Raw genomic sequence first — 18,027 nt, forward strand, 5'->3', positions numbered from 1 at the left:
AATAATTTGCTTTGTTAATAATATTAGGATTCTAGACAACATATTATAGTGCGTCTATTGTGAGCCAATCTGTGTGTTATAGTGAATATTTTTAATATATTGTTTTTCTTTTTTTATTGTTTTTAAACCTTCCTAGAAGGTTTGCTAGTATCCCACATTCAGGGATTTAACATTTCAGTTGATTTTTCCTGCTCGGATCCTTATTTGAGGCCTGCTAAAGGGGTTGTAAACCATGCAGTAATAAAATGTTATTTTTGGATGCAGCAGACTGTCAGCAGTCCAGCAAAAGAACTTCCAGATCGCTGCTCACAAATACTGTTTTTAAATAGAAAATCCTGCAAATGCATAGAGAGATTCTCTTTTTTAGTAAATACCTGCAGCTTTCTATAATCGGATCATATAATGTGTGCCAGGGGACCAGGTACCTGAAGGAGCTTACACGCTGGTACACAGTATGGCTGATTGGCCATAGGTAACTGTGACAAAGCTGCTAAAATTATTATCCATGTCCACTTATAACAAATGAAATATGTGTAAAAGTAAAACGGTGAAAAATATTGGCACTAATGTTAACTTATGCAGAAACTCTCAGAACCGCTTAGTTTGCAGTTATAGTTTTTTAGAATTTTATGCACAAATAGTAAAATATTACATTGAATTAATATTTCTGTGTAGTGTCATTTCTCTTTTCATTTTTATTTTGTTTTGATGTGGAAATAGAATGGATAAATATGTATTTACTTTTTCTAGTACTACTATAGTATTAAGGATATAAGTATCGGAGGTCGCTGTGTATGCCATGGTCATGCTAACATTTGCAATGTGCGGAGTTTTGGCAACCAGAACCTGTAAGTAATATTTGATATTGATTGATAATCTTTTGAGATGTTTAGATGTATTTTAATGTTGTCTTAAAAAGTGGCCTATTGTAACAAAGATATTTTCATCCCATCTGTGGGATGCTAATGTTCCTAAATCCCTGTTTTATGTAGAACTTGAGTGCCATTGATTTAAACTTTTTAATATATTTTCATCATATGTTGTAACAAAAAATTCTTTTCCATTTTGGTGATTACTGTTCCTTTAAATCAAAATCATGGAGAAAACTTACAGTCTAGCTAATGACTCGTTTTATACTTCATTGTAAAGGTATCAGTGTAGCTGCCAGCACAACACATGTGGGGAGATATGTGACCGCTGCTGCCCAGGTTATAATCAGAAACCTTGGCGGCCTGCCAGCATTGACGCTGCCAATCAGTGTGAACGTGAGTCCATCTAAAATTCTATTACTAGAAATCTAGGGAATGTAGGGAATAGAATGTAGGACAAGACTTGTGACCTATATGCAGAAACAATGGAGCTTGATTTACTAATAGTGATTAGCCAGTCTTCTGTACAATATTTATCAACGTGCCGAATGCTGAATGATAGATCTCGTTAAAGGGAACCTGTCACCACAGGTTCCCAGAGAGCCCTATTTACTGACTCTCTTCTTTTAACTAAAAAATGTTTCCTTCACATCCCCATATAATCAGAATTGCAAACTTGCCTGGTATCCAGAGATATCTAGAGCAAGTTTGGGGTGTGGCCTAAAGTCATGTGACCAGGATGACATTATCTCATGTCCTTTAGCCTCCTAACAGTAGCAAACTGTACACCATGCACGTATAGGACCACGTGAAATCACGGCATGCCTGCATGGAGGCATAGAGAGGAGTAGAAGTCCATGCAGGCATGCTGTGATTTCATGTGGTCATATATGTGCAAGGTATACAGTTTTCTAATGTTAGGAGTCTAAAGGACCTGTGATGATGTACCTCTAGTCACATGACATTACTGCTGAATGCTGAGAAAGCATGGGGATGATCTGCTGGATTCAGCCAGAAGCCACCCCACCTCTACTCACCTCTATTTCTGGATACCAGGCAAGGTTATAAATTTGATTTTATGGTGATGTGAGGGAAACCTTTTGCTAAAAGAAGGGTGTCAGTTAGTTACTAGGACTCTATGGGAGCCTGCCACTAGCTGTATTTGTGAAAAATGTTGTGACACGTTCAGTTTAAGAGTGTCAACTTAAACCTTTAAAGTGGCTAAAGTTTGGCTATGTTTATCCCCAAAAATTGGGCTACAAACACTTTCTTTCTAAACACTTATTTTGCAGTACAAATCGAGAAAGGTCTAAAAACTATAAATGTAAGTGACCTATCAACAGAAGCTGCATTATCTGATCAGTAGGTGTCTGACACCAGGATCTTTGGAACAAAAGATTGGTTCCTCTTCACTTATATATAAGCTTGGCCTATATACAGCCAATATATACAGATCATTTGGCTGATAGCTCTGTCAATTGTAAAGGTCCTGGAGACAGGGGTCACAGCTGATTGTTGTAGGATATGGGTGTCAGACTCCCACTCAGCCTGAAGTAGCAAACACATAAATAGAATGTATACACATTTATGCACTCATATATATATATATATATATATATATATATATATATATATATATATATATATATACTCATGCCTACAATATATACACATAATATACACACATACAGTATATACATACACAGTATGTACATACCCATACATTTATACACACAAATGCAGTATATACTCATCATACATAAACATAAAGCTTATAAACATGTATAATATATATATATATATATATATATATATATATATATATATATTAAGCATAAACACACACATATACGGCATATATACACACATACATTTATACACTCATACACATGTGTATATATTCCCTGTCATGCAGACTTCTTATCCCATGGGGGTGTTGAAAGAAGACAGATATGATTTCATCGGAGAAGTAGATGACAGGAAGTAGAGATGAGAGATACCTAGTCCTACCGTCTTACTCTCCCCTCCCCCTGCATTTCTTATCTGAGCTGCCAACTCAGTTGCGTACTGTGGAAGATGTGCACTGTTATATACATATTATGTTGTACAATGTGCATCATAACATGTATATAATGGTGCATATCCTCCATTCTTTAGTCTGACAGGTTGGGTGGCCTGGCCCCCTGAAACTGCGGGCCCTGTAGCAGCTGCTAACCCCTGTCGTTATTCCCCTGACTACGGTCAGTTTCAGGATCGAGATTCGGCACATTCTTCTGCAGGGGACCTTAAACTGGATAAAGTCTCGCAACTGGACCGAGACAAGTCAGGAATCCAGGGGAATTAGAAGGCGGTTATAGTCAGTAAATGCACCAGAATGAATAAAGAGTGTTATAACCCCTGATAAATAAGCCTCGCATTGTGTGTCTTAATCCTCTATCCTATTCCAACCAAGCTAAATCTCCAGCACCTCACTGTGATGCATTATTTAGGAAACGCATCCCTCAAATCCTTCTATTAGCGTAAATATCGTGTTTGCTGAACTTTTCAAGCTTATATAATAGTTTGAAGAATAAGATGCTAACTGCTGTGTAAGATGATGGGTTAAACAAAGTATTTTCTGTTCTGTCATTGCCTAACTTGACAAACAGAAAAGTCTTTCTGGGCCTTGCTAGTTACAGACATGCTTGAGCACAGATATGGAAGGTTCCATCTAAATTCCATTCCATGTAGCTACACAAACGTCTCAGAACTGTATCTTTGTGGGCATGATTTATATGTTCATAGATGAATAGATACTGTATGGTATTGTCATAATCTATCTAATTGTCTAACTCTATCTATAAATTCCCTGCTCCCTTCCCATAGCTTGCAATTGTCACGGACATGCATCTGATTGCTATTATGATAGTGATGTGGACAATCGGCAGGCGAGTCTTGACATACATGGACAATACAGTGGTGGAGGAGTCTGCATTAACTGCCAGGTACTTTTACATGCAGTATTTTATACACAATGCTTAGGCGAAACCATTATAAGAACAGCTAGTAGAAGGATACCACACAAATTCGCAAGAAATCTAGATGTACCAAAAGTTCAATGTTCCTTTGTTAAGCATTTGAAAAAAAAAAGAGTCTCGTTCACTAGAGGAAGCAAGAGTCCTATTATGCTTGTCACAAAAACATTGCATATTGTATAACCACTGATAACAATTTACAATAGGAATTTCAAAGACAGTAGCAAAAGATTGTGTATGCTTCCGATAATTTTTTTCAATCCTCATAGGAATTACACTCCGACTTTATGTTGCTATTCACTTTGAGAGCTATGGGCGAACTCTAAAAACCTGAAGTATGGAGTTTGTTCTGTACTGGATTCAGTATGTGTCTTCTACCTTTGAACTGCCAAGTAAAATATGGAGATTTTACTGATGTGATTCCCTTGTTTGTCTCATGAAGTTTCTTGTCCAGCAAGTGAGTCAGTGATGGAGAAAACTCCACTCTCTGAAGTACCTACTAAGGCAATGTGACTATAAGTATGTTGTATTTACTGTACAATTTGTGATGATAGATAGAATACTTACCAAAGAATGAGCATGATCTGGCTTGTTCTTACTTTAGGAAATGTCCATGAAGTCCATGAAATATATCCGAACATTACAGTATATCAACATATGATTTCATTAGCTAGAGAAGTTAGGTGGGCATAAAAACCAATATATATTCATACAGTGTCCCTATGTGAGCAGTTTAATAGGCACAAATTAGGCTTTATCTGTTTGTTGGATTATTTGCACAACAGGCAATGGGGAAATGGTCCAGGTTTGAATAGTGTGAGATCAGTACCTGGGTTAGGTTCCCGCCTTCTCTGGCTAAGCTGACTATTTTAACAATGTTTATGCTCCCAAAAATACTCCTTACAGAACATGAACTGTCCATGCACCCCTGCTGCTACTTATATGGTCAAAGCTGATGACATATTCAGCACTCAGCTATCTTTCACCTCAGTGGCTGGACAACCCCTTTAACAAGAGACAGGCTTGCCAAGAAGGGGACATGGTCTTTTTTATGTACATGCGCACAAAATTGTGACACAAAGTGAGGTAGTTAACATTCAGCATAGGTGACAATTATAGCACATTTTTAGACATGTTTAAATCTTGATATCTTCTCCTAAGATTTTAACAGTCTATACCATCACCATCACGTTGGCCCCATGGCAGTTTGCCCTTAGAGTGTGTAGATTGCGACAGATTCATTTATTTACTAAGGGTCTGGGCGCACACTTTTGTCGGACTTGCCAACGTTTTCGGGCTTTGCTCGGCTGTGACAAGTATTTAACATGTGTCCACACTGGGATTGTGGCGACCGGATTGTGGCGCAGCTGCGCTGGTTTTCATGCACCACAAATGGGGGGGGGCTCTGACTGAGCGTGGGATTTAACTTTCAAGTTGTGTCGCAAGACAATGCACTTACATGCACCAAGAAGAAGAAGGTGAGCTCCGATCTGGTGCACAACCTTTGTGAAACGTGGCATTATCGTCGGACAATGCACTTTCGGGGAACTTTGTCGGACAGGTAAGTAAATATGCCCCACTGTCTACACGAATCTGGCGCCCCCTGCCCTAGAATTGTGCACTTTTTTTGGGTGACTTTTTTCATGCTGCAGAAACGTGGCGCACCGTCCCACTAAGCAGTAACACGCCCCTTTAGCTGCAAGTTTTTTCTTTCTTGTCTGGCAGCCGTGACACAAAACTTGGCAGACACATAAATACATGTGCAAGCAGTCTGCTCGTTCTTTTCATTGCAAGTTCAGGTAACTGGATTTTTTGACAGAGAACTGGGTCAAAAACTGTAATAAATGTGGGCCAAGGAGTCAAGTTAGGGGAGGTTCCCCATCTCATAAATCTATTGGGGGAAATTTATCAGAAGAGTATGAGAGTAAAATTGTCCTAGTTGCCCATTGAAACCAAACAGAGGTCAGCTTACATTTTCCCACAGCAATTTATGAAATCAAAGCTGAGCTCTGATTGGTCACCATGGGCAGCTAAAACAGTTCTGCTCTCAGACACTTCTGTTAAATCTCCCCCCCATAGACCTTATTCACAGTGTTTCAGTACATGAAGTATGGATTGTATGTTCTGTGCAGGGACCCATTTAGTATTATAGAGGTCTTAGATGCTGTAAGCTCTTGTCTCTAGTCCCATACTGAAAACAAGTAACTTGGAACAAGGGGAAAAATTTCATTGAAGTTCGGTTGTTTCATTTTTTAGTTTTCTGACTGGATAATTTTTTTGTGTTTTCTCACTTGTAGCATAACACAGCAGGTATAAATTGTGAGAAGTGTGCTGTAGGATATTTCAGGCCTTATGGGGTCCCAAAAGAAGCTCCACATGGTTGCATACGTAAGTCCACTATTATTTCCTCTTGTCCTTGCATCTCTATCCTTTTAGATATGATTCTGTGAATAGAATTAATGTAAGAGAATTAAATATGGTAATAGAGTAAGGCTCAGGTAATATTTTTAATACATAAAGACAAAAAGTCCAATTCTTTATGTATTATCGTAGTAAAACAGATAGAAGGTAAAATTCTTGCCTTATAATATCCCAATAGATTTTACTGATGGTTGAATCTATAATTCATAGTGTAAGCATGGAAATTGATTTAGATCTAATAATGAGACTTACTTAATCATTAATCTTCATTTATTATTAATATTCTAAAGCTTGCAGCTGTAACCCTACACATACCAATGGATGCGAGGAAGGATCAGGAAGGTGCTTCTGTAAGCCAAACTTCAGTGGAAACAGCTGTGAGAGGTGTGCAGAAGGCTACTACGGGTACCCAATCTGTCTAAGTAAGTAAATGTATTTTAGTTTAATTTAGTTGATTTTTTTTAGTACAGGGGTTGTAATGTGCAAAATAATGATAATAAATTTTTTTTATAAAAATTGCAAACGCTTCTTCATTGAAGCCAAAAGAAAAAGCAAGGTCAGTGGGATATATTTATCAGGGCTTTTACAGAAAAAAACTAAAATAATCGCCGTTACACCATCAAATGGCCATGGAGGGGGCTTGGAGGGGAAAGATTGGGATAGCACAGGTTTGTTTCCATCGTTTGTGCTCAAAAGTATACCAGCTAGCAGCTGCCGTTGTTCTGGCCACCGGTGCAGCTACTTGCCAGATACATCAGCCTCTTGATGAATCTGGAGGTGTGGGTCTCACACATTGGGACACAGTGACTAACACCTAACCCTGCCCTCACACAGTGACTGACAGCTTACCCTGCCCTCACACAGTGACTGACAACTTACCCTGCCCTCACACAGTGACTGACAACTTACCCTGCCCTCACACAGTGACTGACAACTTACCCTGCCCTCACACAGTGACTGACACCTTACCCTACCCTCACACAGTGTCTGACACCTTACCCTACCTTCACACAGAGACTGACCGCTTACCCTGCCCTCACACAGTGACTGACAGCTTACCCTGCCCTCACACAGTGACTGACAGCTTATTCTGCCCTCACACAGTGACTGACAGCTTACCCTGCCCTCACACAGTGACTGACAGCTTACCCTGCCCTCACACAATGACTGACAGCTTACCCTGCCCTCACACAGTGACTGACAGCTTACCCTGCCCTCACACAGTGACTGACAGCTTACCCTGCCCTCACACAATGACTGACAGCTTACCCTGCCCTCACACAGTGACTGACAGCTTACCCTGCCCTCACACAGTGACTGACAGCTTACCCTTCCCTCACACAGTGACTGACAGCTTACCCTGCCCTCACACAGTGACTGACAGCTTACCCTGCCCACACACAGTGACTGACAGTTTAGCCTGTCCTCAAACGGTGAGTAACCACTTACCCCACCCTCACACAGTGAACACTTACCCCTACCCTTAAACGCTGAATGACCTCTTAACCTGTTCTCACATGGTAAGTAATGGCTCACCCCCAAAGAAAAAAAAAATTGGCGTACCTTTGGTGCATATCTGGGTCTGTGAGAGTTGGTTACTTAAAATTCCCAGACAACCACTTTGCTTCATTATGAGGACCATCTTCCTAAAACTATACAAGATCTCATAGTCTGACCTATGAGTGCCATACTCCAGGTCTCTACAATGTAGATATACGATATTTCCATGTACTTGTGCCCTAGTGCTGCAGGTGTTTGGTGCACCTTGTTGGGTTGAAAACACTTTGACAAAGCCAACAACATCTTTGAAGTGGAATTCTTAAGGCTGATTGAATGCAAAGGAGCAAGTAATGTTTACACAGACATTTTTTCCCCACATAAGCAATGAATTAAATACAAAAGGGCCCTATGTCTGCACAAAAGGCAAACACTTGTAACCGTAAATAATGAAAAAAAGGAGACTAAAGGAAAAAAAATACATAGACATCATTTCTGTGAAGTTGTAATTCCCTGGGGGAGGAAAGACACTCTTTTAGTTCCTACTACTAGACATGTGAAGTGCTGCTGCATTAATGGAGTGGACTCATATTCTGTTTAGCTGAATTACCCCTCGGGGGTCTTACTCAATCTAAGGACTTTTATGTATAGTGAAGATAGTTTCAAAACTTCTCTTTTAGGAAACTTTTTTCTCTTGATAGAAAATATACATGAATGTAACCTAACTTGATATTTCTTAAAAAATCTGAGAAAATTACTTCTTGTGATCAGTGGTGTCCCAGCAGTCAAATTCCAAATCATCTGAAAGTAGGGAAAAACTGTATTAACCTCTATAAAAGGGTTTATTAATGGAAAGGGTGACATTATACATAACCAATAGTAGTTATCCTCGGTATGTGCCAGGGTTTATCTGTGGATTGCATTAGGGCATGTTCCTTGTGACTCCTGTCCAGGAGCTAAGCGAAACCAGAACTTGATGTAAATACTGATAAATAAAGGTGACACAGTGTTTGATATCAGGGAGGAATAAGGTTGTAAGGTAACTTGAAACTACATGAATCATGCTCTGAATATAACTGTAACTATAAGGATACTGAGGCTGGACAGCGAGACTGCTTATCTTTACTTTCTATACAGCTATCGTTGTATCAAGGCCAGAGAATGAGTGCTAGGAGTATATCTCCATACAGTGTGATAATATGCATGGTAATGCACAGAGCCCTCCATACCAAGGATCCATACAGCTTTCATGCTCAGGTCTCTGTATACATAGGACCCTTTAAGAGGAGTTTCACCCAAAATGAAAGATAAACAGGCAGTCCCCGGGTTACGTACAAGATAGGGTCTGTAGGTTTGTTCTTAAGTTGAATTTGTAGGGGACCGCCTGTACTTTATTATTGTAACCCCAGTCAAAATGTTTTTGGTCTCAATTGGATTTTAAAAATGTTGGGTCATCATAAGATCCAGGCTTAACAATAAATCTTAATTGCAGACACCTTTGATAACATGCGATCAGTAATGATCAACCAGCGTTTTGCGAGGAGAGCTTTAGCTTTTCATGTATAATAAAGTTTGTCCTGGTAATGTTAATATACAACGTATAATTTATTTTGTGTCCTGTACATTTTTATTAATTCAGTTTAACTGTATTAATTATATGTTTTAGAAAAAGGATAATGTAGTGATAGAGAGATCTTTAAGGAGATACATCTCTATGTACCAGTGCATTCAGTTTGTGTCACAGTGCATCTCTATGGAAACTCTTGTAAGAAAAAAAATCCTCCAATTTACAACCAGTAAACCCATAGTCTAGTGCAGGTGTCCCCAAACCTTTTTCACAGGGAGCCAGTTCACTGTCCCATTGGACCATTGGAGGGCCATATTATATAGATACACTCACACATTTAAAGATACCTTACCTGGAGAAGTGGGGATCAGAACTCCTTCTTGGCAGACAGCTCCTCCAGGCTCCATGTCACAAGTCGGCGAATCATGTCACATCACATGACCAGAAAGTGGCCAGAGGACTGAAGGTGGGCGGACACTGTGAAGGTGGGTGGACTGGGTTGGCAGTGCAGTCAATTCATTATATCCCCGACTGTGGAATCGGGGGAAGGGCTGAAATTTGGGTTATGGCTGAACACAGCCCATTTTATCACTGTCATTGGGACTGGGGGAAATGTAGGCGGGCTTGCGGCAGAGAGTGGGGAGCGTACCCCAGCCCATATTTTCACTGGCTGTCGGACCGGCAGGGGGGCCAAATGTGTGTAGCTCAGCTCATATCATTGCTGACTGGGGGGCCTGCGGTGTCCATCATTTCACAGGCTGCGGGGGTGCGGGTAGCTGCAGTTATGCCCCTGCACTGAGGGCCAGATCATCAATAGAGCTGATGGGCACAGGTGTTCCAGCAGCGCTACTGATAATCCAGCCCTTCCAGACTCCTGCAGCGCCTCTATCCTTCAGACTTCTGGTCTAGCGGATAGAGGCACTGCATTTCTATAGCATGGCAGAGTAGAGGTTGTGAGTTACATTTCCGTCTGTTTAAAAATTATTTAATTGAATAACATGAAATAATTTTAAGACCTTGAAGCATATTATTATAAGTGGGTCTAAAGTAAATAATAAAGAGACACCCAGTATAGTATCATTTATCAAACTTGAAGGAAAAGAGGGATATCCACTATGGTTTTCAAAAGTATGTAAATTGAAATTTTTATTAAGTCACAACAATATATTAAAAACATTTAAAAAGCACAACTGAGTGCTAAACAGACCCCACTATCCCAGTGGTGGATGAATCCACTAGAGGTACATGAAGAAATACAAATAGCATGGTAGCATGAAATACTTAGACTATATCAGAGGTAATCAAACGTATGGAAATGAAAGTGCTTAGAAGTGAAATAAATGTATCACCTCCAATAGAGTCATAGTTACCTCAATATCTCACGTGTCCAGTTTAGGGATAGGGGGTCAGAGAGCAATCCCCACGCATTCTGCCTGTCTATGCAGGCTTCCTCAGGGGATAGTCCAAGTATTTCATGCTACCATGCTATTTGTATTTCTTGATGTACCTCTAGTGGATTCATCCACCACTGGGATAGTGGGGTCTGTTTAGTACTCAGTTGTGCTTTTTAAATGTTTTTAATATATTGTTGTGGAGAAACACCATTTATGAACATTTCATGATATTTCCCTGAAGACATGGTTCCCGTTCTGCCGCTGACATCTAAAGTCCTAAACAGGTTAAGGAGTTGTTTCCATCCATCATAGGACATTGAAATGAGAAATTAGTGATTTTTTTCTACATGTTTTAAATTTAAACAGAAATGAAAAAGAAAATGGAAATCTATACTTTTGTATGGACATATTTCTCTCTCAAAACTATTGTTAATTGCTGTAAATAAATTATACATTTAAATTTTAATATTTTTTTTTAGGGATTCCATTTTATCCTCTTCCCACCACGTCATCAGTTCCAGTGGAACCGACTGCAGGAAATATACAAGGCAAGATATTACTTATTTTCTTAATTGAACTAGAGCAGTGGTGGCAAACCTATGGCACTGGTGCCAGAGGCGGTACTCGGAGCCCTCTCTGTGGGCACCCGGGCCATCACCCCAGCATGAAGTTCACCAGACAGGACTCAAAGAATCTTCCTACAACGATAGGCGAATTTGCCCTCCTCCTCTCAACTGCGTTGGTCTCTTTAGGAGGCTGAACGATTGAAAGTTGTCAAAGAACAAGGAGAAATAAATTACTGCTTATATTGCTGTGTTGGCACTTTGCAATAACTAAGTGGCATTTGGTTGAAGTTTGGGCACTCAGGCTCTAAAAGGTTCGCCATCACTGAACTAGAGAATGAAACAGATGTACTGTATGTTATAAATAAAAAAACAGATTGGTCATAGGATTGTGATGGATGAATGATATAATACTCACTTAAATGCGTTATCTGTCAGCACTATTATTATACATACAGGTGATGCACACAGTGGGCCATGAGGCTAAACCCACTTCCCAGCTGTCCCTTCCTGTTGCCTGCCACCAGAGCCCAGTTCAGACTGCCAGTTGAGACAATACTAATAAACGCAACATCCTCTAAACCAGTGATTTTCAACCTGTGTGCCGCGGCACACTAGTGTGCCGCGACACAAGGTTGAGTGTGCCGCGGGGGAAAGTTGCCCCGGTGTCGAGCTGCCGCCGCGCCCCCGTATTTCTGCCCCATACTTACCTCCAAGTCCCACGTCGGCGATCCGCCCGTCTTCTGTAGCTCCTGTACCGCGCGGCCCATGTCACGTGACTGACGCGACCTGACGTCAGGTCGCGTAAGTCACGTGACCAGAGGCGCGCGGTGCAGGAGCTACAGAAGGTGAGCGGATCGCCATTAGGAGTGAAGGAGACGTCAAGAAGACATCAAGGGTAAGTATATAGGGTTATTATTTGTATAGGGAAGGCAGCTAGGGTTTTTTTTTTATTAGTAAAGGTAGGCTGAGGCTTTTTATTTGTTAAGGGGGGCCTCTAGGGCCTATTAATTAGTAAAGGGGGGCCTCTAGGGCCTTTTAATTAGTAAAGGGGGGCCTCTAGGGCCTTTTAATTAGTAAAGGGGGGGCTCTAGGGCCTTTTAATTAGTAAAGGGGGGCTCTAGGGCCTTTTAATTAGTAAAGGGGGGCTCTAGGGCCTTTTAAATAGTAAAGGGGGGCCTCTAGGGCCTATTAATTTGTAATGGGAGACCGCTAGGGCCTTTTTATTAGTAAAGGGAGGCAGCTAGGGCCTTTTTATTAGTAAAGGGAGGCTGCTAGGGGCTCTTGATTAGTAAAGGGAGGCCGCCAGGGGCTTTTTATTAGTAAAGGGAGGCATCTAGGGTCTTTGTATTAGTAAAGGGAGGCAGCTAGGGCCTTTGTATTAGTAAAGGGAGGCAGCTAGGGCCTTTTTATTAGTAAAGGGAGGCAGCCAGGGGCTTTTTATTAGTAAAGGGAGGCCGCCAGGGGCTTTTTATTAGTAAAGGGAGGCAGCTAGGGCCTTTGTATTAGTAAAGGGAGGCAGCTAGGGCCTTTTTATTAGTAAAGGGAGGCCGCCAGGGGCTTTTTATTAGTAAAGGGAGGCAGCCAGGGGCTTTTTATTAGTAAAGGGAGGCAGCTAGGGGCTTTTTATTAGTAAAGGGAGGCAGCTAGGGGCTTTTTATTAGTAAAGGGAGGCAGCTAGGGCCTTTTTATTAGTAAAGGGAGGCAGCTAGGGGCTTTTTATTAGTAAAGGGAGGCATCTAGGGGCTTTTTATTAGTAAAGGGAGGCAGCTAGGGCCTTTTTATTAGTAAAGGGAGGCAGCTAGGGCCTTTTTATTAGTAAAGGGAGGCATCTAGGGGCTCTTGATTAGTAAAGGGAGGCCGCCAGGGGCTTTTTATTAGTAAAGGGAGGCATCTAGGGTCTTTGTATTAGTAAAGGGAGGCAGCTAGGGCCTTTGTATTAGTAAAGGGAGGCAGCTAGGGCCTTTTTATTAGTAAAGGGAGGCAGCCAGGGCCTTTTTATTAGTAAAGGGAGGCCGTTAGGGCCTTTTTATTAGTAAAGGGAGGCAGCTAGGGCCTTTTTATTAGTAAAGGGAGGCAGCTAGGGCCTTTTTATTAGTAAAGGGAGGCATCTAGGGGCTTTTTATTAGTAAAGGGAGGCAGCTAGGGCCTTTTTATTAGTAAAGGGAGGCAGCTAGGGCCTTTTTATTAGTAAAGGGAGGCATCTAGGGCCTTTTTATTAGTAAAGGGAGGCATCTAGGGCCTTTTTATTAGTAAAGGGAGGCAGCTAGGGCCTTTTTATTAGTAAAGGGAGGCAGCTAGGGACTTTTTATTAGTAAAGGGAGGCAGCTAGGGCCTTTTTATTAGTAAAGGGAGGCAGCTAGGGCCTTTTTATTAGTAAAGGGAGGCCGCTAGGGGCTTTTTATTAGTAAAGGGAGGCCGCTAGGGGCTTTTTATTAGTAAAGGGAGGCAGCTAGGGCCTTTTTATTAGTAAAGGGAGGCAGCTAGGGCCTTTTTATTAGTAAAGGGAGGCAGCTGGGGGCTTTTTATTAGTAAAGGGAGGCATCTAGGGGCTTTTTATTAGTAAGGGGAGGCAGCTAGGGCCTTTTTATTAGTAAAGGGAGGCCGCCAGGGGCTTTTTATTAGTAAAGGGAGGCCGCCAGGGGCTTTTTATTAGTAAAGGGAGGCCGCCAGGGGCTTTTTATTAGTAAAGGGAGGCCGCCAGGGGCTTTTTATTAGTAAAGGGAGGCCGCCAGGGGCTTTTTATTAGTAAAGGGAGGCCGCCAGGGGCTTTTTATTAGTAAAGGGAGGCCGCCAGGGGCTTTTTATTAGTAAAGGGAGGCCGCCAGGGGCTTTTTATTAGTAAAGGGAGGCCGCCAGGGGCTTTTTATTAGTAAAGGGAGGCCGCCAGGGGCTTTTTATTAGTAAAGGGAGGCAGCTAGGGCCTTTTTATTAGTAAAGGGAGGCAGCTAGGGCCTTTTTATTAGTAAAGGGAGGCAGCTAGGGCCTTTTTATTAGTAAAGGGAGGCAGCTAGGGCCTTTTTATTAGTAAAGGGAGGCAGCTAGGGCCTTTTTATTAGTAAAGGGAGGCAGCTAGGGCCTTTTTATTAGTAAAGGGAGGCCGCCAGGGGCTTTTTATTAGTAAAGGGAGGCAGCTAGGGGGTTTTTATTAGTAAAGGGAGGCAGCTAGGGCCTTTTTATTAGTAAAGGGAGGCAGCTAGGGCCTTTTTATTAGTAAAGGGAGGCCGCCAGGGGCTTTTTATTAGTAAAGGGAGGCCGCCAGGGGCTTTTTATTAGTAAAGGGAGGCCGCCAGGGGCTTTTTATTAGTAAAGGGAGGCAGCTAGGGCCTTTTTATTAGTAAAGGGAGGCAGCTTGGGCCTTTTTATTAGTAAAGGGAGGCAGCTAGGGCCTTTTTATTAGTAAAGGGAGGCAGCTAGGGCCTTTTTATTAGTAAAGGGAGGCAGCTAGGGCCTTTTTATTAGTAAAGGGAGGCAGCTGGGGCCTTTTTATTAGTAAAGGGAGGCAGCTGGGGGCTTTTTATTAGTAAAGGGAGGCATCTAGGGGCTTTTTATTAGTAAGGGGAGGCCGCCAGGGGCTTTTTATTAGTAAAGGGAGGCCGCCAGGGGCTTTTTATTAGTAAAGGGAGGCCGCCAGGGGCTTTTTATTAGTAAAGGGAGGCAGCTAGGGGCTTTTTATTAGTAAAGGGAGGCCGCCAGGGGCTTTTTATTAGTAAAGGGAGGCCGCCAGGGGCTTTTTATTAGTAAAGGGAGGCCGCCAGGGGCTTTTTATTAGTAAAGGGAGGCCGCCAGGGGCTTTTTATTAGTAAAGGGAGGCCGCCAGGGGCTTTTTATTAGTAAAGGGAGGCCGCCAGGGGCTTTTTATTAGTAAAGGGAGGCCGCCAGGGGCTTTTTATTAGTAAAGGGAGGCCGCCAGGGGCTTTTTATTAGTAAAGGGAGGCCGCTAGGGCCTTTTTATTAGTAAAGGGAGGCCGCTAGGGGGTTTTTATTAGTAAAGGGAGGCCGCCAGGGGCTTTTTATTAGTAAAGGGAGGCCGCCAGGGGCTTTTTATTAGTAAAGGGAGGCAGCCAGGGCCTTTTTATTAGTAAAGGGAGGCATCTAGGGGCTTTTTATTAGTAAAGGGAGGCCGCTAGGGGGTTTTTATTAGTAAAGGGAGGCCGCCAGGGGCTTTTTATTAGTAAAGGGAGGCCGCCAGGGGCTTTTTATTAGTAAAGGGAGGCAGCCAGGGCCTTTTTATTAGTAAAGGGAGGCAGCTAGGGCCTTTTTATTAGTAAAGGGAGGCCTTTTATGACTGTTTTAGTGTCATTTTGTGCTATTTTGGTTGGTGGTGTGCCCCAGGATTTTCTAAGTATAAAAAGTGTGCCGCGGCTCAAAAAAGGTTGAAAATCACTGCTCTAAACCTATAAGCACGTAGAGAGGAGGGCCTTGACACAGATGTGACAGCTATAGTTTGAAGACAAGGATAGCAGTCACAATAGCAGATTTCTCTTGCCATATATACATAATCTGAGAAGCTCTTTCTTTTTATTTAACTTTTTATCAGTAGTCTAGTTCAGAAGAAAAAAAATAAAAATAATCCACCAAATGGTGCACAATGGTGCAATATTGTTATTTACACTAATCATGAGAGATCAGTGTAACAAGTAATATATCATACCTATCCACCCCTCATTCTTTTAAGAAAGTGGCGAGGGCATTTAAAATGTTATGTTTCTAAAGTAAGGGGTAGTGTGGGAGATGCACATTATGCAGGGCATTCACCCATAGATTAAGACGTCCATGATAATAATTCCACTATATAAGGTGTCATACACACGACTGTACGGAAATGGACGTTTATACGGGTGTATATACGGGCAAAATATTTACCATTCATTCCTAGGGGCAATAGAGTCATACATTGAATGCCTGTATTTGTCACCGTACCGTAACGTATGTGAGTCATATAAAAATATAGAGCATGTCCAATTTTCTCACGTTCTTGTGGCTGTATGCCCCATTGCTTCTATGGGAATGTATAAAATACAGGTGTCATATGTTGTAGCCACAGTATGCTGCCGTATATACATTTTGTATCTAGTTAGACCAAGAGCTGTGCAGAGTTACACGGATACAGTGCAATATGTGCGCATACAGCTGAAAACCGTCACGTATATACGGGCTTATACGGCACTGACATACAGAAATGGAGAAATCACACGTTCCTGTGAATTCAGCCTAATATGTATATATGTAATATATGTATCGGATGGCCTTTCTTTATTTATTCTCCAATGGAGAATAGCCAAGTGGAGTCCAATGATTTCTGGGTATTTTGTTCCATTTTTTGTTAATATGCATTGAAAAATCTTATGTCAGTTTTAAAGAATTCAAACAAATGCAGACATGCATCCGTGTACCAGTTCAGTTAAGGTTAAAAATGTTAGTTTTACAACAGGTTACCACCCTGGGAACTGTGAGCCTGCCAAGTCACACAAGCGAATTTAATGCAGAGTCATAAAACTGCTTTACATGATCTAGAAGGAATACAAAGAATAGCTATTAAAGGACATCTACCATCATTTTCACTGTTGGTAGATGTCCAGCATTACATGCCCATTTTTTTATGCACTAAGTGGAACTGTTTTGAGTGCACGAAGAAAGGGCAAGTTTTCAGAGAAAACAACTTTAAAACACCATGTAAATGATCCGGTGGGGCTCAGGCTGGTGTCACCTGTGCATGTCTCCGTAACGCCGGGTTTTTATTTATTTCTTCCCGCTGTGATTGTACCTCCTGCTCTTGGCCAAGTTGCTAGGAGCCAGCCTTGTGATGTCCAGGGCAAACAGTCATGGCCATAAGTTTTGAGAATGACACAAATATTATATTTTCACATGATCTGTTGCCCTCTGGTTTTTATGTGTGTTTGTCAGATGTTTTGTAGCACATACAGAAATACAAGTGCATTCATATTATGAGTAACAAAAGCTTTTATTGACAGTCAGAATGAGTTAATGCAGCAAGTCAATATTTGCAGTGTTGACCCTTCTTCTTCAGGACCTCTGCAATTCTCCCTGGCAGCTCTCAATCAACTTCTGGACCAAATCCTGACTGATAGCCGTCCATTCTTGCACAATCAATGCTTGCATTTTGTCATAATTTGTTGGTTTTTGTTTGTCCACCCGTCTCTTGATGATTGACAACAAGTTCTCAATGGAATTAAGATCTGGGGAGTTTCCAGGCCATGCACCCAAAATCTCTATGTTTTGTTCCCAGAGCCGATTCCCTTGGCTGAGAAGCAACCCCAAACATGAATGGTTGCAGGATGCTTTACAGTTGGCATGAGACAAGACTGGTGGTATCGCTCACCTTGTCTTCTCTGAACAAGCCGTTTTCCAGATGTTCTCAACAATCAGAAAGGGGATTCATCAGAGAAAATGACTTTTTCTGGAGAGAAGTGGCTTCTTTGCTGCCCTCCTTGACACCAGGGCTTGCTCCAAGAGTCTCCGCCTCACAGTGTGTACAGATGCACTCACACCTGCCTGCTGCCATTCCTGAGCAAGCTCTGCACTGCTGGTAGCCCGATCCCAAAGCTGAAACACTTTTAAGAGACGGTCCTGGCGCTTGCTGGTCCTTCTTGGTCGCCCTGGAGCCTTTTTGGCAACAATGGAACCTCTCTCCTTGAATTCTTGATGGTGCGATAGATTGTTGACTGAGGTGCAATCTTT

General features: G+C 41.8%; 1 protein-coding gene across 1 annotated transcript in view; it reads left to right on the plus strand.

Moving 5' to 3' along the window:
- The window catches only part of LAMA3 (laminin subunit alpha 3), a 156,764-nt gene that overhangs the window by 21,462 nt on the left and 117,275 nt on the right, over window positions 1-18,027 (plus strand). Inside the window, exons 6-11 of the mRNA XM_072152048.1 lie at window positions 751-848; window positions 1,150-1,265; window positions 3,735-3,853; window positions 6,181-6,271; window positions 6,595-6,726; window positions 11,242-11,310. Of these exons, the coding sequence (XP_072008149.1) occupies window positions 751-848; window positions 1,150-1,265; window positions 3,735-3,853; window positions 6,181-6,271; window positions 6,595-6,726; window positions 11,242-11,310 (625 nt within the window). The remainder of the gene's footprint in view (window positions 1-750; window positions 849-1,149; window positions 1,266-3,734; window positions 3,854-6,180; window positions 6,272-6,594; window positions 6,727-11,241; window positions 11,311-18,027) is intronic.

The sequence above is a fragment of the Engystomops pustulosus genome, chromosome 5 (genome assembly GCF_040894005.1).
Source record: "Engystomops pustulosus chromosome 5, aEngPut4.maternal, whole genome shotgun sequence".
Lineage (NCBI taxonomy): Eukaryota > Metazoa > Chordata > Amphibia > Anura > Leptodactylidae > Engystomops > Engystomops pustulosus.